At 46.3% G+C, this 24,792-nt stretch overlaps 1 protein-coding gene across 5 annotated transcripts in view; it reads left to right on the top strand.

Moving 5' to 3' along the window:
• The window catches only part of LOC308651774 (S-adenosyl-L-methionine-dependent tRNA 4-demethylwyosine synthase TYW1-like), a 108,797-nt gene that overhangs the window by 9,846 nt on the left and 74,159 nt on the right, over positions 1–24,792 (top strand). For all 5 annotated transcript variants that reach the window (XM_081299246.1, XM_081299245.1, XM_081299247.1 and 2 more), the window contains exons 7-9: positions 8,521–8,643; positions 11,555–11,669; positions 15,744–15,796. In XM_081299246.1, the coding sequence (XP_081155372.1) occupies positions 8,521–8,643; positions 11,555–11,669; positions 15,744–15,796 (291 nt within the window). The remainder of the gene's footprint in view (positions 1–8,520; positions 8,644–11,554; positions 11,670–15,743; positions 15,797–24,792) is intronic.

Raw genomic sequence — 24,792 nt, forward strand, 5'->3', positions numbered from 1 at the left:
AACCACCAGAGGGGAAGGAACCCGGTGAGGTCTTCCTACCCCGTGCCACCTTTGCCCTCTTTCCTGGTTCAGAAGTTAAGTGTCTGGTCTGTGCTGTGGGGTCAGGGACTTGGTTCCTTTATATATTGCATCTTCCTCTCTCCCTCTCTCCTAGGTTGTGCCTGTAAATAAGCAAACATACTCTGGAAGCATTAGTGTTTAAGCAACATAAAAAAGCAAAATTTCCCTTATTGCCCATCTTCAGTCACTGATCCATTTATCTGCTTTTTTTTTTTTTTTTTTTTTTTTGAAAAAGAGGTTCTTTTTTTTTTTTTTTTTTTTTAAGGGCCTTTATTGTGTTTATTTATTTACATGCGGTACTGAGAATCGAACCTAGTGCCTCTCACATGCCAGGCAAGCGCTTCCGCTGAGCCTCCGCCCCACCTCCCATTTATCTGCCTTTTTTTTCCAGCTAGTCTTTTTGCTTGAATTTGCTTATCCTTCCTTCAGTTCATGTTTTTTTTTTTTTTTTTTTTGGTACCAGGGATTGAACTCAGGGGTACTCGACCACTGAGCCACACCCCCAGCCCTATTTATATTTTATTTAGAGACAGGGTCTCACTGAGCTGCTTATTAGCACCTTGCTGTTGCTGAGGCTGGCTTTTTTTTTTTTTTATTTCTTTTTTTTTAAAGAGAGAGTGAGAGAGGAGAGTGAGAGAGGAGAGAGAGAGAGAGAGAGAGAGAGAGAATTTTCAATATTTATTTCTAGTTCTCGGCAGACACAACATCTTTGTTGTTATGTGGTGCTGAGGATCGAACCCGGGCCACACGCATGCCAGGCGAGCGCGCTACCGCTTGAGCCACATCCCCAGCCCGAGGCTGGCTTTGAACTCACAATCCTCCTGCCTCAGCCTCCCCAGTTGTGGGGATTACAGGTGTGCGCCATCGCAAATTCACTCTAAACATTTTTATTGAAGTAGAATTCATGTAACATAAAAATAACCTTTTTAAAGTAAACAGTTGAAAAGTGTTCACAGTTGTGGATGACTGCCACTTACATCTGGTTCCAGAACTTTTTTATCATCTTAAAGAAAACCCTTGGCCCTCAGGTAGTCCCCGCTGCTTCCCCCAGTTTGCCCTGTCTGCTTTCTGTCTGTGGACCGTGCGACCTGTAGAGTCATGTAAGTGTGGTTGTGCAGTGTGGGACCTTTGTGTCTGGCTCCTCCACTTGGCTTCCCCAGGATCACCTGTGTGGACTGTCTCCGTTCCTATGGTCAGTACTCTGTGAGCGTGTGCCTGGCCTGTGCCGCGCCTCCTCGGCCTCTGTCTGCTGGCCGTGGGCCTGTTCCTGCCTTTGCCTGTGGTGAACCTTGCTGCCGCCAGCCTTCGTCCACATGCCTTCAGTTCCGTTGGTGTGTCCATAGGAGGCACCCGGCTGGCAGTGCTGCCGTGTGACCTACAGAGCAGGTGCCCGTTCCTCATGTCCCCTGGCAGCATGGGAGAGTGAGTTCTCACGTCTCCCGACACTTGTTTTCCACCTTCCCACTTTTCACCTGCCCTCCAAGTTGGTGTGTAGGGATGCCTGCTGTGGTTTGGGCTTGCGTTTCCCTTGTGACTGTGGATGTTGAGCTTTCATGTGCTTATCGTCACTTATGTGACTTCCGTGACTTCCTTTGAGAAATGTGCATTCAACTCTTTACCCACTTTTTAATTGGGTCATTTGTCTTTTTGTTGTTGAGTGTGTAAGAGTTTTGATTTTATCCTGGGAAGTCACACCTATCAGAAATGCAATTTGCAAATTCTCCATTTGATAGACTTCCTTTCTTGAGGTTCTTGCTGTTTATTTCCTTGCTGGTGCCTTACAGTCATGCTTTGCGAGGTCTGTCATGCCGTGTTGGCACCTGCACATGACTTCTGCTCAATCTCCTTCACCAGGCCTTCCCTTCTCTTCCCTCCTCCCTCTCCTGGTCCACTTGCTCTACTCTGCTGATCTTGCTAGGTTTTCTTTTCACTCTTCTCAGTCACAAGGGAAACTTGGCCACACTGTATCGATGACTGAGCTGCAGTGTGATTGGAAAATGGGAACTGCTAGGCAGGCAGCATTGTTTTTGGAGGCTGTTTGGAGCTCCTTGCAATTGCATATGAATTCAGAGATCAACTTTATCCAGTTCTGAAAAACAGGTTGTTGGGATTTTGAAAGAGATTGAGTTGAATTTATGTTGGGCAGGCTCATCTGAGTAATTTGTGTTTCAATCCATGAACACAGGGTATTTTCCATTTATTTAGGGAGCCTTTAACTTCTTTCAACAGTGTTTTGAATTTTCAGTGTATAAGCCTTTCACCTCCTTGGTTAATTTTTTTCCCCTAAGTATTTTATCTCTTGAAATGCCCTTGAATTCTATCTCTAGTGATCAGAGAAAATACACAGAATACTTCAGAATTCAGAATTTATCGAGAGTTGTGTTTTGGTCTGATACGAGATCTGCCTGGAGAGTCCCATGTGAACTGGGAGTGTGTGGCCTGCTCTCCGTGGTGGCAGTTCTTTGTGTGTGGTTCCCTGCCGCACAGTGCTGCACAGCCTTTGCCCTTTTTCCTGTGTCACTGTCCGTGCTGGTCTGCAGTGCTGAGAAGTAAGGAACTCAGGACTGGGTGCTCTCGGGCATCCAGTGCCTCCCAGCCCTGCATCTTATTAACCTGCTGGTTCTTCTGGCTACTATTGAAAGTGCGTTGTTAACATTTCCAGCTGTGGTAAAGCTGTGTGTTTCTCTTGTCAGTTCTGCCAAGTTTTGCTTCATCTGTTTTGGGTCTTATGAGATGAAGCATCTGTGTGAATGATTGTTAGGTGTTCCTGATGGAATTAATTATCAACTCTTGTTAATATACAGTGGCCTTCATTTCTTGTATTTGACTTTGTCTGATAGTCACCTCCCATCTCTTTTGGTCAATATTTGCATAGATTGTATTTTTTCCGTTTTTCTCACTCTTAACCTTTTGTGTCTGTGGAACTGAAGCTGGTCTCTTGCACATAACATAGAGTTGGTTCATACCTTTTTTGTTTTCCTTTTTTCTCCTTCCATTCTGGGTATTTTTACTTTTTAACTGGAGGGTTTAATTCATTTTCATTTTAAGTAATTACTTGTAAGGAAACACTTCTGTCATTTTTCACGTTTTCTATGTGTTACATATTTTTGTTTCTCATTCTTTTCCATTATTGCCTTCTTTTGTAGTGTTTTTTTTTTTTAATTAAAAAATTTTTTTTCTGGTGCTGCGGATTGAACCCAGGGCCTTGTACATGCTAGGCAAGCATTCTGCCAACTCAGCTCTATCCCTAGCCCCTTCATTTGTGTTTATTTAATTTTTTTTCTGGCATGTTATTTTGATTCCTTTCTTGGCAATTGTTGAGCTTTTTGGATGTTTAGACTCCTGTCTTTTTTCAAATTTGGTAAGTTTTCAATGTTTATTTCTCTCTATATTCTTTCTCTTTCTATTCCCTTTCTTCTGGGACTCCCTGACATGTGTGTTTGTTCTCTTTTATTTATTTATTTATTTATTTATTTATTTTTTTAAGTTTTTTTTTTTTTTTTTTTTAAGAGAGAGCGCGAGAGAGGGAGAGAATTTTAATATTTATTTTTTGGTTATCGGCGGACACAACATCTTTGTATGTGGTGCTGAGGATCGAACCCGGGCCGCACGCATGCCAGGCAAGCGTGCTACCGCTTGAGCCACATCCCAGCCCAGTGTTTGTTCTCTTGATGGCACCCTACAGGTGTCTTAGGCTCTGTTTCAGCTGATCTGTCCTCACATTTGCGGATTCTTTTGTTTGTTCATATCTCTTACTGAAACATTCCAGTGAATTTTTCAGTTCAAGTTTTGTACTTTTCAGCTCAGGAATTTGTTTTCTTTGAATAGTTTCTATGTTTGTGTTACTGTTCTCTATTTGTTAAAACATTGTTCTTACGTCTTTTATCTCTTTGAGCATATTAAGACAAGTCGACTTTAAGTCTTAATAAAATTCAATCTGTGCTTCCTCAGGGACAGTGTCTGTCTGTTTTTTGGTACTGTAACAGAGTACTTGAGACTGGGTAATTTATTAGAAACAGAAGTTTTCCAACAGTTCTGGAGACTGGAAGGTCCAAAATCAAGCTGGTATGTGGGGTCTAGTGAAGGCCTTCTTGCTGACCCGTAGTGGTAGAAGGTGGAAGGGGACAGAGTGAGTCCATTCTCACAATCTTTTTGTAGTGGCATTGATCTGAATACCCCAAAGGTCCCGCCTCCCAACAGGGTTGCATCTGAATCAAGTTTTCAGCACAGATGTTTTTGAGAAAACACATTCAAACATAGCAGAGAGTTTCTGTTAATGTCTCCTGTAAAGGGGCCTTGTTTTTTTTTTTTTATATTTATAATTTTTTTGTTGTTGAAAAGTAGAACTTTTGGATATTCTGATGTATTAACTGTGGAAATCAGATTCTTTCTCTGTTAAGGATTTGTTTTCGTAATTTATTTCTAGTTGGCATCAAGGGTTTGGCCTCTCAATTGTGGCTTTTGGCTCTGGTCTTCATTTGCCTCCCTGCAGTGAGTCCTGACTCTTCTCTGTCCGTGTCCTGAGCAGCTGTCAGTGTCTCCAAAGTTCAGCCCAGTGTCAGCTCCTTCCTTACCTCCTGGGATTCCCTGTGTGGTTCATGTGTTGAGGTTGGGCTGGGTGCTGGCTCAGTTGGCCTGGGTGCTGGCTCAGTTGGCCTGTGGTGATACTAACTTCTGACCCACTCTTGCTCACATCCATCCATTTCCCTCCATCGCTACTGCTCACCTGCATTTCTTGACTAGACTGTCAGAGGTCTTCTCTCCTTCCTGTCTTCTTCCCATTTGTTCTTTACCAACACTTAGGGTCATCTTAAAAGTAGAACTCAGAAGCTTTACCTGATCTTCTAGTGCTGTGTTAATCAGAGCTGCCATTCCTTGCCTGACCGCAGCACCTGCTCTGACTTGGGAGTTGCCTCACTCTCATCCTGCTGTTCTGTGCCTTCCTGACCAGTCCAGTCACACTGGTCTCCTTGGTGGTCTGAGTCTGTGCTGCACCCCAGGTGAGTTTGAATACCCAGTCTTCTGTTCTCCTGTTCCTCTCTGACTCAGGCCAGCATCTTCTCTTCCTAGAGTACTGCAGTGCTTTCTTCCTGGTTATTCCTGTCCACGGTCCTGTCTCCTTTAGATTATCTTCTGTGTTCCCAGACTGCAGTGCAAATCTGTTATTTCTGTGTTTAAATCATTTTAGAAGCTTCCTCTTCTTCCAGGATGTGTAAGATCCATGTGGTCTGAGCACACCTTCCTCCCTCTTTTAGTTAAGTTTTTTATTTCTATGTCCAGAAGATGTGACAAGAGTAACGGAGAGGAGGAAAAGTTCATTTGGTCAGTGTCAGAGTTTCTGTCCACAGTTGGCCAGCCTTGCAGCTCTGAGCCTGAGGTGAGGCAGGACACCAGGTGGAAGGGCATGGAAGGGGAAAGAGTCAGGCTGTGGCCAAGGAAGCAGAGAGAGCTCCACTCGCCAGGGACCCAGAGGCACCCCCAGTGACCCAGCCTGCCCACAGTCACCACCCAGTTAATTCATGTCAGTGTATGTATTAATCCACTGACTAGACTAGGTTATAGCTCTCACCCCGAACATTCCTGCTTGTCTTACACATGAGCTTTTTGGGGACATCTCATATCTACCACAGCACTCCCCCTGTTCACCTCTAACAGCTTTTCACTTGTCTTCCCTGGCCAGGCCAGTTTATCATCCCTAACATCTGGCCCAGGCGCCATCTTGTTCAGGCCGCCGCTCATGGGTTCTGAGCCAAACTGTGTGGTTCTGTATTCCCGGGTTTTTTCCTTAAAGCTTTACCACTTCATAGTGGGTGTCCTTGTGGTGCTTTAACTGGATCAGAGCCTTTGAAGAGGAGGGGAATGTGTTATATTAGTTTTCTAGCTCTCATGCCTCACATGAACTGAGTTTACTGTTCATGGAAGAGAACTTTTAAGCTTTCCTAAGGTTGCAGAGCCAAGTTAATGGTGGGTGTGATTCAATTTTTATGTGGCAATGACTTGGGTTCCCTTGGGAGGTAGTAAATTCCTGGCCTGATAATTTCTGCCTGAAACTCTGAGGCTTTTAAGAATATATAGAGGAGTGTCTACTGCCAGATTTTTTTATTTTTATTTTTTTAAAAGCCTCGGGGAACATAGCCAATGGTGATTCCTTTTTTTTTTTAAATTTATTCTTAAGTTTTAGGTGGACACAATATCTTTATTTTACATTTATGTGGTGCTGAGGATGGAACCCAGTGCCCTGTGCATGCTAGGCGAGCGCTCCACCACTGAGCCACAACCCCAGCCCCACGGTGATTCCTACATTTTTGTGTAGCAGCTTTAGTGTTAAAAGAGTGGCACAGCTGCTGGCTTGGATGGAGCATGCACATCCTGAAGTCCAGAAGTGTTTCTGTTGGACCTTTACAGAAAGTGTTCACTGACCTGCGGTTTAGGATTAGATGAGGGATGGATGAGGAGATCCCCGGTGTCTTGCTTGTGTCTAAGATTCTGAAATCCACTGGACAGGAGAGAGAGAGGAACGTGGGGTCATGGGCAGTACTTATCTTCATCACCCTGGGATAACTGCAGCGGGACAGCGTGCATGTGGGTCTGTGTGTTCCAACGGTGGCTGGGAAGCACTGGACCAGAGCTGGCAGAATGATGAGTTGTTAGCAAGTGTGTTGCAGATGCCACTCTTGTCTGCGTTCTTGAGAGTTTGTGCATGAACTGGGAGATGAGGTGGCCTTCACCTGAAGAAGTTTTTCTGTTGAAGTTGGGGAGAGGTGAGTTGAAGATGTCTTTTCCCCCTGTGGGTGCTGGAGCTGGAACTCAGGGAGCTTAAGTTATAGGCACTCGACCACTGAACTGCTCGTGTTATAGGTGGGCACTCCACTACTGAGCTGTTTGTGTTATAGGCGGGCACTGGACCACTGAGCAGCTCATGTTATAGGTAGGCACTTGACCATTGAGCTGCTCAAGTTATAGGCAGGCTACTGGACTACTGAGCTGCTCGTGTTATAGGCGGGCACCCCACCACTGAGCTGCTCGTGTTATAGGCGGGCACCCCACCACTGAGCTGCTCGTGTTATAGGCGGGCACCCCACCACTGAGCTGCTCGTGTTATAGGCGGGCACCCCACCACTGAGCTGCTCGTGTTATAGGCGGGCACCCCACCACTGAGCTGCTCGTGTTATAGGCGGGCACCCCACCACTGAGCTGCTCGTGTTATAGGCAGGCACTAGACCAGGATCTGAGGAACGTGGTTCCTTGTCGTACAGGCACCATAGAACACGTAAACTAAGAAGGCTGTGACCTCAGTAGGAGTGATGATCTCCTGGGACACCATTGTGTATGGTCTGCTATTAGCTGTCATTTTGTGATGCCTGGCTGTGTTTTGTCACATGGAAGAAAGGCAAAGATGACTGCCTGTTCCTTTATTGACAACACAGAAGGCAGACCAGTGAGCCGGCCACATGCTGCTTCTGCAGTGTCAGGCTTGGTTTTAAGTGGGAGGCATTGAGGGTGCCCATGGCAGCATCACCTGGGACTGAATGCGGAGCCGCTTGGCGGAAGAGCTGTTTTGTGCCACGTGACTGGTGTCTCTGCTGTTGTCTGGAGCATTCTGACCAGCACACAAAGGTTGGCAGCCTAGTTTCTTCCAGCTTTAAAATGGTCCTTGAGTTATAGAGTACCTGCTGTTTACTTCATCTCCTAGCACCTGTTCATCCTGCATTCTGCCTTCACATCTCCCTGGAGAAAGGGGTGAGGCTGTGCCTGTGCTTGCCCCTCACCAGCCTCTTCAGCCTCCCTCTGCTCACTGGTAGGAGGCCTGAGTGGGTGTGAATTCCATGCATCTGTTCAGAGCATGTGGAGAGCACTGTGTGCTGGGCGTACAGTAGGTGCTCAGCGTGTTTCTTTTTCCTTTTTGGAGCTGCTGGGGATTTGAATCCTATCAACAAAGGTTTCCTTGTAGTGGTGCCACGTTCCCTCCACTTCCTTTGGCTTGCATTGGTGGTGCCGGGGATGGAATCCGGGGCTTATGTGTTGCTGGCCAGCTCCCCAGCACCAGCCAGCCCACATCCAGCTGCCATCTCACCCCCTGCTGCTCACCCTGGTCGTGTGGGAGGGCAGGTGGGCTATCAGTTGTTCTTGTGTGGTGTCCTTTACAGGACTCAGTCTGATGTCAAAGACAGGATTTTTAAAAAAAATAATAATTTAAAGATGGTGATATTATCATTGGAGGGAGTGTGAGAGATTGCCTGTTATTTTGAACAGTGTATCCCTCACCTCTTTTTTAAAAAAAATATTTACTTTTTAGTTGTAGTTGGACACATTACCTTCATTTTATTTATTTATATGTGGTGCTGAGGATCGAACCCAGGGCCTCCCATGTGCCAGGCAAGCGCTCTGCCGTTGAGCCCCAGCCCCAGCCCCCCTTACCTCTTTTTAAACAAAGTATTTCTCTCTGCATTTCTCTTCCAGGAGGAAGAGCCTTGTGAGAGCAGCAGTGAGGAAGAGTTTGGTGCTGGCGAACATCAGGGCCCGAATTCTGTTGTTGATGTTGAGGATCTTGGAAAAGTGATGGATCTTGTGAAGAAAGAAAAGGTATTATTCTTTTGGGAAGTGTTCACTGATCCTGCCGGCGGCTGATCTCCAGTGTTCTGTTTTTCACGTGGTCCGTCAGAGCTCACAGTGAGAGTCTCCGTTCTCTGGTTTCTGTCTTGATAGTTTGACAATTTTTTTTTTTTTTTTTTTTTTGCCACAAGCAGGAGTTTTGTGGAACTTGTTTCTTCCCCGCCCTGTAAAAATAGACTCCTAGGAGGATAAGCGGGGGGTGGGAGGAGGACAGAGGAGAAGGTGGACGGTGGATTGGGTGGGCCTCGCTGTCTGAGGGTTTGTGTGGATTCTGCTCAAGTCTGCTATGTTCTATACAGGCCCAGAGGTGCTGGGCTCTTGTCTGGCAGCCTGGGTTGCAGCCTTGAGATCAGCATGGGGGGCTCTAGGAAGACGGAAAGTGCTGGAATGGGCTGGGAGTGCTTAGGGGTAGGTGAGAGTGTGTAACCTACTAGGGTTTATGTGGATTCTAATAATCTGCAATTTAAATAATACATACTAACCTAAAGACTAGTGTAAGTTTCGAAAAATGAGAGTTCCGTAAACTGAAAATACATCAGATCTGTAAGCCTTGGAACAAAGAAGATGTAAAGCTTTTAAAACCTGAGAAAACCAGGGAAAAACCTATACAAAATCAAGTGACAGTTCAGTAAGGCAGCAGGATGTAACGTGAAAGAGTTAATAAGCTTTGTATTTCTATGTTATAGCCCGTGAGAACTTGTTGTGAAAGAAATGCTGCATATAAAATAGCCACATAAAAATATAATCACCTAGGACTTGATTTAGAAAGAAACACCCTAAGCCTGTATTTTAAAGCTTAATATATTCATGAAAGTATCAAAATGGACTTGATAAAGAGAAAGACATACCTTGTTTTAGGTAGGGTAAAGATGTCGTTTCTTTTAAATTACACATAAATTCAGTGCACCAACAAACATGCAAGAATTGTTAGGAAAACCTTGGCAGAAGTAGTAATAAGAAGGACTGACCTTACCAGAAATGAGTAGGCAATTCTCAGAAGTTCTGCCAGCAGATTCGAAGGTAGGAAAAGATGCTCAAGTGCACCCACGGCAAGGGAAGGGCAGGTGAAAACCACACTGGCCTGTGTTTATCATCTACCAAGTAGCACAGTTCCAGAGTGGGACAGCGCCCCCACCTGTCCAGTACTTGTACTTTGCAGGCGCGAGTCCAGAATGCCTAGGGCGTTGCTTCAGAGTCACAGGGACACCAACCCAGGATCTGTTGGTTCAGGTTTGTGCTTTGCTGTGAAGACGCAGTGTCACCAGTACAGACCGCATCTGACCAGGTGGTGCAGTGCAGCCTGTTGGCAAATAGCCTATCAGGCACTGTTCCAAACAAACCGCTCTGCCCACCCCTGGGACACTGCTGAGCATCTCAAGAGGTGGTGGGATGGGTCCATGTGAATCAGTGTGATTTCCAGGCCATGTGGGGTTTGCAGTGGAGGCTGAGATGGACTTGGGATTTTAACAACAGCTATTTATTGTATATCTGCAAACATGGTTTGAACGTGTTCAGGTGGGTGCGTGTGTACATGTGCATGTAAATAGTATTTTCTAGCTGTGTTCTCGGAAAAGATTTTTATGTTCACAATCAACTCTTGCAGCTCAGTTCAGCTTAGTTTGCGTAGACAAACTCCCTGGGTTGGTGTTACACGCCCGTGCTTAGGGCAGGGTCCTGCCTAGACTGTCCCCACTTCAGGGCGCAGTAGATGAACCCTGAAACAGCTCGTTGAACAACTAATCACCAAACACTGGTGGACACTGCCAGAGGGATATGGGAAACAACTTGAGGGTTCCCCTTAGGCCAAGTTTGAGAAATTTGAGATTCAAAAAGATCAATGAACTAAGGGTTGTGTTACATCCAGTCTAAAATATCAATCCTTGTGCGACTCACGGGAGAGGTGTGGAGGTTTCTAGATGATACAGAATGCATGATGGAGTTGAAAAATTACCTGTTTTCAGTCTCCAGTAAATAATTGGTTTAAGCAAGGATTTGGGCAAAAGGTCTTTGCAGAACAGATATAAACATATATTTCTTTTTTTTTTAAGCAAGTTTTTTTTACACAATACCTTTGTTTGTTTATTTTTATGTGGTGTTGAGGATGGAACCCAGGGCCTCGTGCATGCTGGGCGAGTGCTCTACCGCCGAGCCACAACCCTAGACCCGTAAACATATATTTCCAAATGTCATCCCAAAGAGTAATCTCCTGGAAATGATAGAAGTAACTGGATGAGTAGAATCCCTCTCAGATTATTTTCTAATTAGAAAGGGAAAGTGTACCTTATTAATGGACAGATCAGGTGATTCCCACATATATCTAGCAATCAAATTTATCCTCCTCCTTAATGGTACAATCTGACCTATGTCCTGTTGTGGTTTAGATGTGAGCTGTCTCCCTAGGGTTCTTGCAGGACTGCCGGAGTGGCTTGCCAGACTCTAACCAGTCTGTCCATCCTACCTTGCAATGACTGGGTGGTAACTGGGCAGGTGGGGGCATGGCTAGAGGAAGTGGATCACTGGCGCTGTCCTTTACTGAGCCCAGTGAGCCCTGTGGTGTTCCCCTCACTTTCCTGTGTGTCCCTGCTTTAGGGGTACTTACTTTTTCATATTTCAGGTGAGAAAGTTGACTTTCAGAGTCAGTAAGCAGCTTGCCAGACTCAGGCAGAGTGTGTCAGGTGCCCTGGTGGCTTGTGTGGTGGGAGTACATATTTCTAGAGCCAGGACCTGGTGTGTGGATGCTCCTCTGACTGGATGTGGCCTCCTGGTGGCACAGGTCCAGCCAGGCCGAGGGGGCCTTCTGCTGACTGAGCCCTCCTGGTCTGCGATGGTCTGTCCACTGCACATTGCTAAGTCTGGATTTCATTCTTTTTACTTTCAACAGAGAGAAGAGGAGCAGCAGGAAGAGAAAGGTCTGTTCGGGAGCAGAGGGAAGAAGGAAGGCGGTGAAGGGAGAGCCATGCTCACGCCTGCTCTCCGGGAGGCCCTTACCAAGCAAGGTGGAACCCTGGGGCTGTCACAGGCTATGCTCAGGCACCCAGCTTGATGCCCAGGGGAGGGGGCACAAAGCAGGGCTCACCAAGGGGGAGGACACAGCCTCCTTCTGGTCAGCTCAGCAGCTGGTCGTGAGGAGCTGCCGGGGCAGCCCTTGTTTCTAGGTCTCACTATTGTGCTGGTGGTGGGGAGTGGCACTTCTCTGGGCAGCGTTTGCGCTGTCAGTGGCTCACGTGTGCACATGGACTTCCTCAAAAGCCACTGGTGTTAAGGGAGGGTCATGTGGTATGGCATTGAGCTAGTGAGAAGTGTTTTTGGTAGAAGGGTCACAGCTGGGGTTTTGCATTCATACCTTGTTGACTTATAACCATGGTTTCTTGTAGAAGAAGAGTAATGAATTGGGAGTCTAGAGATTGACCTTCCTCCCTGTCCTTTGCACCCCTCATATCTATGAAGGGCCTTTGATGTGGCAGTTCTGGTAACGCAGAGAAACAGGAGACAGCATCTCCTTCAGGGGACCATCAGTCTGGGAGAGGGTGCAGGCCAATATTTATTTATTTATTTATTTATTTATTTATTTATTTATTTATTTATTTATAAAGAGAGAGTGAGAGAGGAGAGAGAGAGAGAGAGAGAGAGAGAGAGAGAGAATTTTTTAATATTTATTTTTTAGTTCTCGGCGGACACAACATCTTTGTTGGTATGTGGTACTGAGGATCGAACCCGGGCCGCACGCATGCCAGGCGAGCGCGCTACCGCTTGAGCCACATCCCCAGCTCTACAGGCCAATATTTATATGATTTAAATAATTTTATTGCACTAGACTATTACCACTTAGGCGTTTTGTGGTAGATTACGACTGCTGTTGTGCTGTTTGTGTTCTGCTTTCCTGTTCTTGAACTTCCTTTTTCTGTTTTCCAATTTTTTTTAGATTGTTTCCTTGTGACCTGTGTGTCTCGTGCCTGTCGGCTTGTCAGCTTTAGCACTTTGTCATTTGGTGGTTGCTCACCTCTTTATCGCATTGGTGTGTCCTTGACAGTAAAGGTTGAGCACCATAATCTGAAAGTTTGAAATGCAAAGTCTGAAACTTTTTGAGCCACCTGTGTGGTGCCACAAATGGGAAACCCCACCTGATCAGTGATGGGTCTCCGTCCAAAGGCAGGGGCACTTACAGTGCTGTGTAGATTACCCTCAGGCTGTGTGTGCAAGGTGTTTACTAAACATGCACGAGTTTCATTTTTACACTTGGATCTCATCCCTGACGTATCAGTGTACATGAAAATATTCCAAAATCTAAAAAAATATGAAATCCAGAACATTTCTGGTCCAAGTATTGTGGTTAAAGAATATTTTGCTGTGTCACCCATTTGGTGTGGGGGTGCCCGTACCACAGTGAGCTCTGTCTCCCTTCCGGACCTCTGTGCAGTGGTCATTGTGCTCTCCATTTCATACGACATCGTATTGGTTTAAGGGGTTGCTTATCTATTAAGGATTTACATAATTTGAAAGGCTCTTGAGTTGGGAGTGTGGCTCAGTGGCAGAGCATTTGCCCATTGCGTGTGAGGCCTTGGGCTTGATCCCCAGTATCACCCATCAAGAAAAATAAAGAGGGGCTGGGGTGTGGCTCAGGGGTAGAGTGCTTGCCTAGCATGTGTGAGGCACTGGGATCGATTCTCAGCACCACATATAAATAAATAAAGGTCCACTAACACCTAACAAAGTATTTGAAAAATAAAAAAGAGAGAAAGAAAAAAGACTGAATTAAATATTCTGAAAAAAGAATTTTTTAATTTTACTCATATAGATACCATACTCTTTAGGTCTGTGATCTGTCTGACATCTTTTCCATTCTTCCTGAAGAAATTCTTTTCTTTTTTAATGATGGAGGATCACTCCCGGGCTTCATGCATGCTATGTGTGTGCTCTGTCCCGGGCTGCACCCCAACCCAGAGAGAGGGTATCCTAAATCTGCTGCCTGTTTCCTTGATTTCCTTCTTTTCCATTAGTGCTGGGGATTGTACCCGCCTCACTCAGGCTGGCTCCTGAGAGCAACCGTGCTTGTCTCTGGAGTCACTGACTTTTGTTGCCTAATGTTTCATATCCTAAAAACTGTGGTTCTCATATTTTGCCCACTTTTTGGTGTTTCCAGTGGAATAGTAAATCCTCTGTTGTTCTGTCCTGGCTGGGACCAGAATTCTGTACTTTGAGTTTTAGCATCTATGTACAGTTGGCTCATCTTGGCATTGTGGTTTATGAGATTTCTTTGTCCTGTAATTTGCACATTTTTAAACCTAAAAGTAGAATTGTATAGGATATTGTGTATCTCAGGAATAAGAGAGTTAAATAATAAATTAGAGCATGATTTTTATGCTAGTAGCATTAACAACATAGTGTAGGAATCGAAGAGTGGACCTAAAGTTTTCCTTGGTAGTCTTTTAAATGCTAATTCTGCACCAGAGATTACTTATTCGGTTGGACTTAGTTCCAGTCCTCAAGTCAACAGCAGTGCTTGGCTTATGTGCAAGATTTATGATCAAGCCCTGTGAACATGGCCCCTAGAGACTGTGGGTGCCACGAGTAACCAGCCCTGATGGCTTCTGCTTCACCCAGACACTCTCTGTCTATTGGCCTTATTTGTCTGCAAGTCTCTCTGTGCCAGAGATTCAAGGTGACTGTGGATTGCTCTCAAAGCGTCTGAGAAACTGCTGAATGAATTCTGAAATCAGAGTGTTCTGCTGTTTGCCCTTCTAGCTGTTTAAAAAGGAAAGACATCCATGCTTTCCATGTCTTATGTGGCTCAGCAGTTCTATACCTTTTTTGGGGGGGAGCTGGGGATTGAACCCAGGGGTGCTCTACCACTGAGCCACATCCCCAGCCCTATTTTTTTTGTAACTGCTTTTATTTTTTAAATACATGACAGTGGAATGCATCACAATTCTTATTACACATATAGAATACAGTTTTTCATATCTCTGTTTGTATATAAAGTATGTTCACACCAATTCATGTCTTCATATATGTACTTTACATAACGAAGTCCATCACATTCCTTCATCATTGCTACCCCCCTGCTCCCTCCCTTCCCCTCCCACCCCTCTGCCGTATCTAGAATTTGCCAATTCCTCCCATACTCCCGCTCCCTACCCCACTATGGGTCAGTCACCTTATATTGGAGAAAACATTTGCCATTTGTTTCTGTGGGATTGGCTAACTTCACTTGGCATTTCTTCTCCAACACTATCCATTTACCTGCAGGTGTCATGATTTTGTTCTCTTTTATTGCTGAGTAATATTTCATTGTATATGTATGCCACATTTTTAATCTATTCATCTACTGAAGGCCCAGTCCTATTTTGCATTTTATTTAGAGACAGGGTCTCACTGAGTTGCTTAGGGCCTTGCTAAGTTGCTGAGGCTGGCTTTGAACTCGGTATCCTCCTGCCTCAGCCTCTCGAGCTGCTGGTATTACAGGTGTTCACTGCTGCGCCTGGCTGGCTCAGCAGTTTTAAATGTAAGTTTGCGGAGGTACTGAGAATGCACACTTGGTTGCAGTTCCTAGAATTTGGGGCAGTGTTTCTTTGTTTCAATCTCCATTGACAATCTGGTTCTTCATTTTTTCCTCAGATTGCTGATGATCGCCTCCTGGGTTGTTCATGGGAAGCATGATCTTCTTTTGGCTTTAGGCCCTGGTGGGTGGTCCTTTCCGCCTTGCTCCCTGGGTCCTCAGGGAGTCTCTGCTTCCCAGGTCCTCAGGGAGTGTGTTCTGTAGTTGTTGGGAGCAGTCTCCGTGTGTGTTGTGGGTCAAGTTTGTTTATTGTGTGGTCAGAGATTTTAGAGCTGTACTGAGTTTGGCCTGTGAGATCTGTTAGGTACTGAGAGTTTAAAACCTTTGTGAATTTGGATTAGTTTGTTGTTTCTTTGAGTGTGTCATTAAATGCATGTACATTTAAAATTATTTATTTATCTTCTCAATTTGGCAAATTAAACCTTTAATATTTTCTGTTTGCTAAATTTGAATATCACCTTTTGCTGTAAGACTTTGGATGAGCTCAATCTGTGTTTCTTGCTTTTCCATTCAGGTTATCAGTTGATTGGGAGCCATTCCGGGGTGAAGCTTTGCAGGTGGACAAAGGTATTGTATTTGTTTTAGTTCAAATATTATTTCTATCATATGCAGCTTTTATATGGATGTTATATGCAGTGAGTGTACTATTTATAAGTATAGTTTATAGTTAATAAGACGAACAGACTTTTGGATGAAAGTTTTAAAATAAATTTTGCAAATGTTGGTAGACATGGGACCCATGTCCACCATCCCAGTGAAGATAGAAATTATTCTCCTCACCCCAGTGTGGATTTCTTTGTGCCCGTTTCGTCACCGGGGGCTGTGCTTTTGCTGCTGTTATGTTTGCCTTGCTCACGTTCCTGTGGCTGTGGCACCAGGTCCTGTGTTGTCTCCCACGAGTGGCTTTAAGGCCACTGGCCGTTCCCAAGGGGCGTCTATAGTATAGAACCCCTGGTACACTCACTTCTGCTGCTCGGTCGTAGCCACTGTATTTTATCTATTGACAGATATTTGGTCTCTTTCCGGTTTTTGGCTATCACAAATAAAATGGTTGTGAACATTCCTTGTTCTTTTGAAACCTTGGTGAAAAGCATGATTTGTTAGGAAAATAACACTACTATGGAGAGGCTGGGTGGAGGGTTGCTTGAGCCCATGAGTTCAGGGCCAGCTGGGCAATATCAAGAAACAGAAGATGTGGTCCTGCCGTTCTGGCTGGGCACTGCCTCTACCTTTCTTCTCTGTGCCTGCGGGTCAAGGTCCCCGGCTCCCTGGCAGTGTTTTGTTTGGCCCTCTTGTGCCTAACAGGAGACCCCCTTGTCTTCTCCTCTTGCCTGTCTCCTGGTTGCCCCAGGCTGCAGCTGAGCTTTGCTGGAACCCACAACCTTTATGTTCCTCTAACGGAGCACCTTCCTTGGTCCTTGTCGTTTCCAGGGCGTTGCATGTCGTCCATGTGCTCTCTTGCGTCCTTTGGGTGCTCTCTGCTCCATAGGCTGTTGCTGTGACTCGTGGACGTCCAAGAAACTCTTCCCATTGTGTTTTTTTTTTTTTTTTTTTTTTTTAACTTTCTAATCCTCTACCTTTATCCTAAGGTTCAGGAATGTTCCAGCAGATGACACCTCTGTCACCTTCTGTTATCCCTTCCACTTTTGCGACAGTATACTAAACCTTGTTAATTAATTACATACTTCTCATATCCCAAATTCGTTTTTTGCATTCCAATGATTTTTAGTAATATCAGATTCAAATGCTTTCTGTTCATAGCCAGTATTTTGTAAAGTTCTTTTTACTACTGCTAGTTCAAGTTTACAGGTAATACAATATCATATACATAACTTAAAAAAAATGGAGTTTTCAAGCGGTAGCGCGCTCGCCTGGCATATGTGCGGCCCGGGTTCGATCCTCAGCACCACATACCAACAAAGATGTTGTGTCCGCCGAGAACTAAAAAATAAATATTAAAAATTCTCTCTCTCTCTCTCTCTCTCTCTCTCTCTCTCTCTCTCTCTCTCTCTCTCCTCTCTCACTCTCTCTTTAAAAAAAAAAAAATGGAGTTTTGCTCAAGATAAATGTAGAGGAGGAGGCCGTCTTCTGCTTAGTGCCTGGGGCCTCTTGCAGAACATGCATGTACCACTGCACCAAGGGCGCAGTGGAGCGCCAGCTGCTTGCCTGGGCTCCTAACAGAGAAGTCTGGCCTCGGGAGGTGTGAGGAGACAGGTGCCCTTTTACATGAGAGGGAGAAGGACAGCAGCTTGTGGGTGTGTGGGGGGAGAAGCAGGGACGACCCCAGCCGAGGCACGAGGGTAAGCTGACAGAGCGTATCACGAGAAAATGGGAATGGGTTGTCCTGGCAGACAAGCTAGGTCTCACTTTAAACTGGAACAGACATTTTTCCCGCAGTGCCACTGGGGGGTAGTGATGGGATGTCATAGAAAAGAGGTCTGTCTCCAAACCCCATGTCCTGTTGAGACCTGCATTCAGCCTCAGTTCCTAGCAAGGCTTGGAGATCCCATCCTTCAAGCAGCAAATGGGATAAAGGGAGTGGTCAAGAGAAATTCTTTGACCAACCTCTGGTGACAGTCTGTCTCCCTGTAAAATCTTAAAATGACAGGCAGCTCTAAGACAGCTTGAACACATAGCCATCACAAGGTAGGCTTTTCATCCTTGGGCTGTAAAGTCGTTTACAGTCTACACAGTGGCAGTGACTATCCTTGGAACAGGTTCATCAGGGAGAACCATGTGCCCACGTGTTCAGCGCAGAATGTCTAGGCCTCTTCTCGGAGGCCTGCGGTGGCTCCCACCCCTCCTGCTCAGCACCTGGGATCTGTAGGGCTCCTTGCTGTCAGCACTCCACCCTTGGTCTTCGCTCGTTAGTTAGCAGTGTTGCTCAGGCAAAACCTTGCTTTTCTCTCATCTCCCCGTCTGTTCCACGAGCAGGTATCTCCTCCCACACACAGAGTCTGACTGCTTTTTTCCACTGACGCTGCTGCACCTTGGTTTGGATCACCTGTGTACATCCCCACACCACCTCGCTCTACTCAGTTTCTCTGCTCTACTCCTAGGCTCCTGCGTGGTCTGACTGCTGCACAGCAGCCAGATGGAGGCCATGTCGCGTGATCACTCATTGCCGTAGGGTTCCTGCCAGGCCCTGTGTGCTGTGGTCTCCCCTTGCTTCTGGGGCGTACCAGGGGTGACCCCATCAGAGAGCCCTGCCCTGGCCTCGGCCAGGCAGCAGCCTCCCCACCCACCAGGAGCCACCCCTTTGTCCTTGGTCCCAGCACTTGGCCTTTAGACCTTGCAGCACTTAGAGCTGCTCTCCTCCTCATTCATTGCCTGTCCCCATCTCACTCACTTCCTCTTCCCAGCGTAAGGGTTTTGTTTTATGTCGCACACTCAGAGTCCTGGCATGTAACAGTTGCCTAGTGAAGTTCCTTGGGGGACAAATGATAGAAGGAAGCCCTGAACCCAAGGAATGTCCTGTTTAGTATGGTTCTACGTACTTTTGAGGTCTTTTCCCTGCTCTTACATCCACACCTCATGTGCTGTAGCTTTTCTTGGGGGGGTTCTTTCTGCTGTTCATGCTGGCCCATTCCTTCATCTTAATTTTCTCCTCCCCATTCCAGTCTCTACCCGACCAAATCCTCATCTGTATCAGTGAGGAAAACAGAAACTCCCTGGGTGTATTTTAGTAAGAACAATGAGGTGAATTAAGTAAATGCTTGCAAAACGCCTGACAGGCCGGGAGGAGTAGAGGTCAGGGCGAACTGCTTCTGACTCCAGGACGCTGCTTCGAGGGATCCAAGCTGTGCCCATCAGCTGCCTGGTGTCTGCCTTGGGGAGTCCTCCAGCCACTGCCCGAGGGCAAGGATCTGCCATAGGTGCCCCTTGTTTATTGGTAGAGTCTAAATGAGCAGGCTTTGGGCGAGGGAGTCTGCAAGGGTTTGGGGCTTCCCATTCCTGCCTGAGGGAGGTAGAGGCTGGGCTTCAGCAGACAGTAGCCAGTATAGTCTGCTCTGGACCTCAGTACCCATGCCTGCCCTTCAGCCTCACCTGTACAGTAGTCTAGACAGTATGTGGGCCTCTGCCCTCTCTGGTGCAGGTGTCCTTGTAAGGGAGAAGGTGTTCAGGCTCCTCTTTGAAGTGTCTTGGTAGCCTGTGCTTTAGCTGACTGCCATGGACCCACCTGAAATAAGGCAGGGCAGAGAGGAGGGAGCACTGAGGGCTGGGGAAGGCCTGCCAGGGTGCTACTGTCATCCCCTCACGCCACGCCGTCGCTTGGTCATTACTGGCCCTTGTGGTATCCTTCACTGCTAGTCAGGCGGTGCTCTGTCTGCCAGGGGAGGTGAGCTGCCAGGGGCCCCTGCTCCCATCCCTCTCCATGATGGCTCCTGTTCTGGGAGTACTGAGGTGTTGCAGTGGCTTTGTTTTTTGTTGACTTTGTTTTCCGCAGGATCCCTGCAGCCGGCACACCAGCTCTTTGGACTCTTGGTCTGTGGCATTTGGTACTGCACAGAGCCAGGCAATGGTGCTTCTGTCTGGAGAGTCCATGATTTTCCTCACTTGAGAGCTGAGGAGCCGCCTGGCAGAGGGCACAGGACCCAGGTCAGAGAGCCCGGCAGGCAGCCAGGCAGCGTCCTCATGCTGCCTCCTCTGGAGGTGACGTGGGCAGTGCTGGGTGCACAGCAGGTGCATGTGGCAGCTGAGGAGCCCCAAGTTGGCCAATAGTGCCAGGGCCCGGGATGGGCTGCCAAGAGATCTGAGGCTGAACCATGCTCCTGGGGCTGCCCCAGGGAGACCTCCGCTTCTCACGGTGCTCATCACCAGCAGCGCGCCTCTGTCTCTCAGGACTCTGCTCAGCGGCTGCTGGCTGGACATGCATTGTCCTCTCTGGAGGGCCCGCCCCATGCCTGTCACTACAGGAAGAGAATTTGTGGTTAGATTTTAGAAGTGGCAACATTGTTAGCATAGCTTCTTTGTCCTGTTGTATGGCCAGCATCCCAAGGAACCTGGCTTCCTGCCCTTGTACCCAGCAAATGAGAGAGCCGGCATCCCTTCAGAAAGTATTATCTGGACATCCGCCTGGGCTCTCTCTTGTTTCCTTAACCTGGCTGGGTTCTTGGGGACTGAGAGGGATGTTTCAAAGACATAGTGCTTTTTGTCAGTCCCCCTTTTCTGCAAGGACGGCACATTGGGCAACCCCCAGTCTTGTAGAAGGGCTGCTTGCAAACCCGCTAGCCTCTGCCTGGAAGGTCCACTTTTCTAATCAGGAAATGAATCTGCCATCTATGTGGAGGAAGGCATCTCTTCCTTCAAAGGTGTCTGGAAGTAAAGCTGGTGGACGGAGAAGATCTGTCTATATGCCTTGCCCTGGAGTCCAGGGAAGCGCTCTTCTCCTGAGAACCTGTGTAAACCAGAGTCAGCCCCTGAGGCTGGGAGGTGGCAGTGCAGTGGTGATGTGTTGCTGTGCTCAGGGAGGATGCCCCACGCCTGTCTCCAGCTCTGTCCAGTAGGATTACTGCCCTGCAGGGGTGGTCAGTACTGTCCTCCACACAGCATGCTCACCATGTGCTCTCTGCCTGACCTGAACTAGCCCTGAGTGATGCAGCCAGTAACCAGGTGCTGCTGTTAGACACTGGAATGTGGCTGCTGTGAGTGAGGAATGGACCTATTCAGCCAGAAAAGTGTGGCTCCAGGGGTCTTGGAGGAGGACTTAATTTGATGAAACCATGATTTCATTTGATAGTCTCTCCTTATCCTTGCAGCACCCTAGCCTGTGGATGGGACATGCAGTGTGTATCATTGTGCTGTTGTGATACAAGAAGAAACACATCCTTGATCTATGTTTTGTGTTCCTGACACAAGAGCTTCCAGAGTCCTTTGTGCTTCCTGAGTGACAGAGGCAGGAAGGACTCTTTTTTTTTTTTTTTTTAAATATTTATTTTCTAGTTCTCGGCGGACACAACATCTTTGTTTGTATGTGGTGCTGAGGATCGAACCCGGGCCGCACGCATGCCAGGCGAGTGCGCTACCGCTTGAGCCACATCCCCAGCCCGGGAAGGACTCTTTTGTAATGAGTAATGTATATGTGACAGCTTGTGTCAGTGCTCTGGATGCCAGCTGAGTGTCTAGTGATCCAGCCGAGACGGCACCTCTGTCTAGAGTTAGCAGTTGGCCCCATGAGTTGAAGGCTTAGCTCTGCAGGACTGCCCACTTCAGATACCCCACCAAGAGGCTCCTCGTACTGGACACCATGGTTGGCTGAAAGGGGTTCTCAGCAGTTTGCTTATGATATGTCTGGATATGGTTTGCATTTGGTTTATCTTATTTGTTTCCCTGAGTTTAATCTGCAAATTTAGGACTCTCACAAAATTTGAGAATTGATTGATCATTGTTTCTTTTGATGATTTTGCTGCATTCCTCTTCCTACTGAGCTCCAGGAACACAGGCAGTAGCTGTTTTGACATTCTTCACATGTCCTAGAGGTGCTGGCCATGCTTATCCAGACCTCTTCTGGTCTTCAGAAGGGCACTGCCTTTCTTCTTATCTTCCTCCTCCTCTAGTAATAGTTGCTTTGAATTTTTGTCTGGTTCTTTCAACGTTTGGGTCATTTCAGGTATGCAGACATTTATGGCTTTCTCCTCGAGTCTCAGTTCCATTGTTCCAATCCTTGTATGTCCAGGACTTCAGTGAGGTTTCAGTGGAAATGTGTAGTAAAACCAAAGAAGATTGCTAAGCTTTTTTGAACTCTTGAAAATAAGCGCTTTATTCATTTGTTTGGAAGAGGTTCTTCCCAGATAACGTATAGGTTGGGGCCGGTGGTCTCCAGCTTCTGTGGATGTGCCAGGCCGGAGGAGAGGGTACTAGTCCACTGTCTGCTGACAGTGTGAAGGGCTGGTGCATGGTGCCGGCAGCTGGGAACAGTTGCCTTCTGGGAAGCAGCCCAGCAGTGCCAGAGCGTGCCCGGTGCCTGGTGAAGAGGCCACGGCAGGGCTTACGGTTCAGATCCCTCGTCCTCAGAACTTCATTTACCTTTGTTTGTCGTTAAAACAACATATTCTTATATAAGAAAAAAATATATAACAATATATAAACAGTGTAATAATTATTTTTATAACATAGAAATTTGGGTATATATTTTTGATTTTTTAGTACATTGCAATCAAGCTGTATATGCAATTTTGTATCAGTTGTTTTCATCCAAGATAAGCATTTTCCTATTTGTGTAATTCTTAATGACTCTAATTTTTGATGACTGTGCCGTAGTTTAATTCATTAGTCACCTGATGCTGATGACATTTCCAGTTTTCCCTACTATAGATTAAATGTGGAAAATGAGTTTTTGTCACTAAATGAAGAATGAAGTTTTATTTGCATTTAGATTATTTCTTTAGAAAGAAGTCCTAGAAATGATATTAACCAATTCAAAGTGTTTATTTGGCCATTTATTATAACTTTCTGTGAACTGTTTCTTTAAACTTTCGTGAAGTCTAGATCTCTCATTAATTGAACGTATTTTTTCTACTTTGGAAATTGCCCTTTGTTATTTATTTTTTCTGTTGCTGGGAATCTGCCCCAAGGCTTTGTACATGCTAGGTAAGGGCTCTACTGCTGAGCTACACCCTTCCAGGCCTGTTTGATATTTTCTTTTCTTTTCTTTTTTTTTTTTTTTTTTGGTACCAGGGATTGAATCCAAGAACATTTAACACTGAGTCACATCCCTAACCCTTTTTGTTTTTTATTTTGAGGTCTCAATAGGTTGCTCACAGCCTTGCTAAATTACTTAGCCTGACTTCAAACCTGCAATACTCTTGTCCTGAGCCACTGGGATAACAAGGACCATCATATCCAGCCCCTGTTTGATTTTTGGTATACTTAATTTTTTTTTTTTTTTAAAGAGAGAGTGAGAGAGGAGAGAGAGTGAGAGAGAGAGAGAGAGAGAGAGAATTTTTAATATTTATTTTTTAGTTCTTGGCGGACACAACATCTTTGTTGGTATGTGGTGCTGAGGATCGAACCCGGGCCGCACGCATGCCAGGCGAGTGCGCTACCGCTTGAGGCACATCCCCAGCCCCAGTATACTTAATTTTTTAAAAAATTTTAATTTGTTCACCTTTGTGATTTTTGCCTTTTTTTTTTTTAAACCCATGGATTTGGAAAGCAGTAATTTCTGTCTTCATTTACATTTTTAAAATGGGTTCTTTAGTCAGTTTGCAATTTATTTTGCTCTGGAGCATAAAATAAATATCTAAATCAGCAGTACTGAGGTGTTCTTGAAGAGTCGGAGAGTGACTGTTCTGAAGCACTCCCTGGTCTCTTGTGGGTCATGTGATCTCTGTCACCTCTGCTGTTGTAGCACAGACCCAGAACAGCCCCCAGAGCAGCCCCCAGAACAGGTGAGCAGATGGGGCCTGCTCCAACTCCGCTTCACTTACCCCTGGACGGTCTGCTAGGTGTGGTCTGTGGGCAGTAGTTCATTAGTCTCTGAACTGAGGTCTTCAGCTTCCTCTCAAAAATCAGAGTTGGAAATTTCACCCTACTTGCAAGATAACAAATCATCTGGCACAGTTTCACGGGTGCAGGCAGAAGACTAAGCCTCTGGTCAGACATAGGGCCGTTTCTCACTCTTGAGTTGTAGTCCCCACAAAGCGGCCCCAGGAGGGCCAGGTCACTCTGCCCAGGCCTTCTGGAAGGGGAACCTAGACAGAGCAAACAGGAACCTTTGATAACTGCCAACAGTCCTGGCTGACATGTGCCCACTGGGGCTATTTCCTTAAATGGTAACAGGCAGGAGACTCGCCTGCCGTTTGCTCCAGAGGGAGATACTACTGTGTCTGTCTCCCAAAGGGGCCATTTGCCAAGCAGAGAGTGTAGAATGAAGGCAATAGGTGTTGCTGTCTGTAGTCCACTTAGAAGAAGACCAGTGGAGAATCCGCTCCCAGCACTCCATGAAGACAGCTTCTCCCCAAGCCCATGCCACAGAGCCTGAGTGAAGTCCTTCATTCATTCAGTGTGACTCTGTTGGGCTAGTATCATGGGGATTGAGCCTAAGGATGCTTTGCCACTGAGCTACATCCCCAGTTTTTAGTTTTTATTTTGAGACAGGGTCTCAATTAGATTCTTAGAGCTTCATTAAGTTGCTTAGACTTGCCTCAAACTTGGGATCCTTCTGCCTCAGCCTCCTGAGTCCCTGGGATTACAAGCACGTGCTGCTTTTCCTTGAAGATTAGAATTCATGCATCAGTGAATCCAAAGCTATCTCTATATTTTTTCTCCATTTATAATAAATGCTTTTGATTCTGAGCATGTATATTGTTCATAGGTCTTTTCCTTTTCAATGCAGGCTGCGTGTGGAGTTTTGAATGGAGAGGCACCTTCAGTGTAGTGTCTGGGGACTGCTAGTGTGCAAGGTGCTGTAGCACCGGGTTCCCTGCTGTCTCTTGCTGGTGCGCCGGGTGCTGTAGCACCGTGGTCCCTGCTGCCTCCCGCTAATGTGCAAGGTGCTGTAGCACTGTGCCCCCTGCTGCCTCCTGCTCAGTGCTTGGCATCCCCGGAGCAGAACACAGGAT

Source organism: Spermophilus citellus (assembly GCF_964194105.1).
Source record: "Spermophilus citellus genome assembly, chromosome: 6".
Lineage (NCBI taxonomy): Eukaryota > Metazoa > Chordata > Mammalia > Rodentia > Sciuridae > Spermophilus > Spermophilus citellus.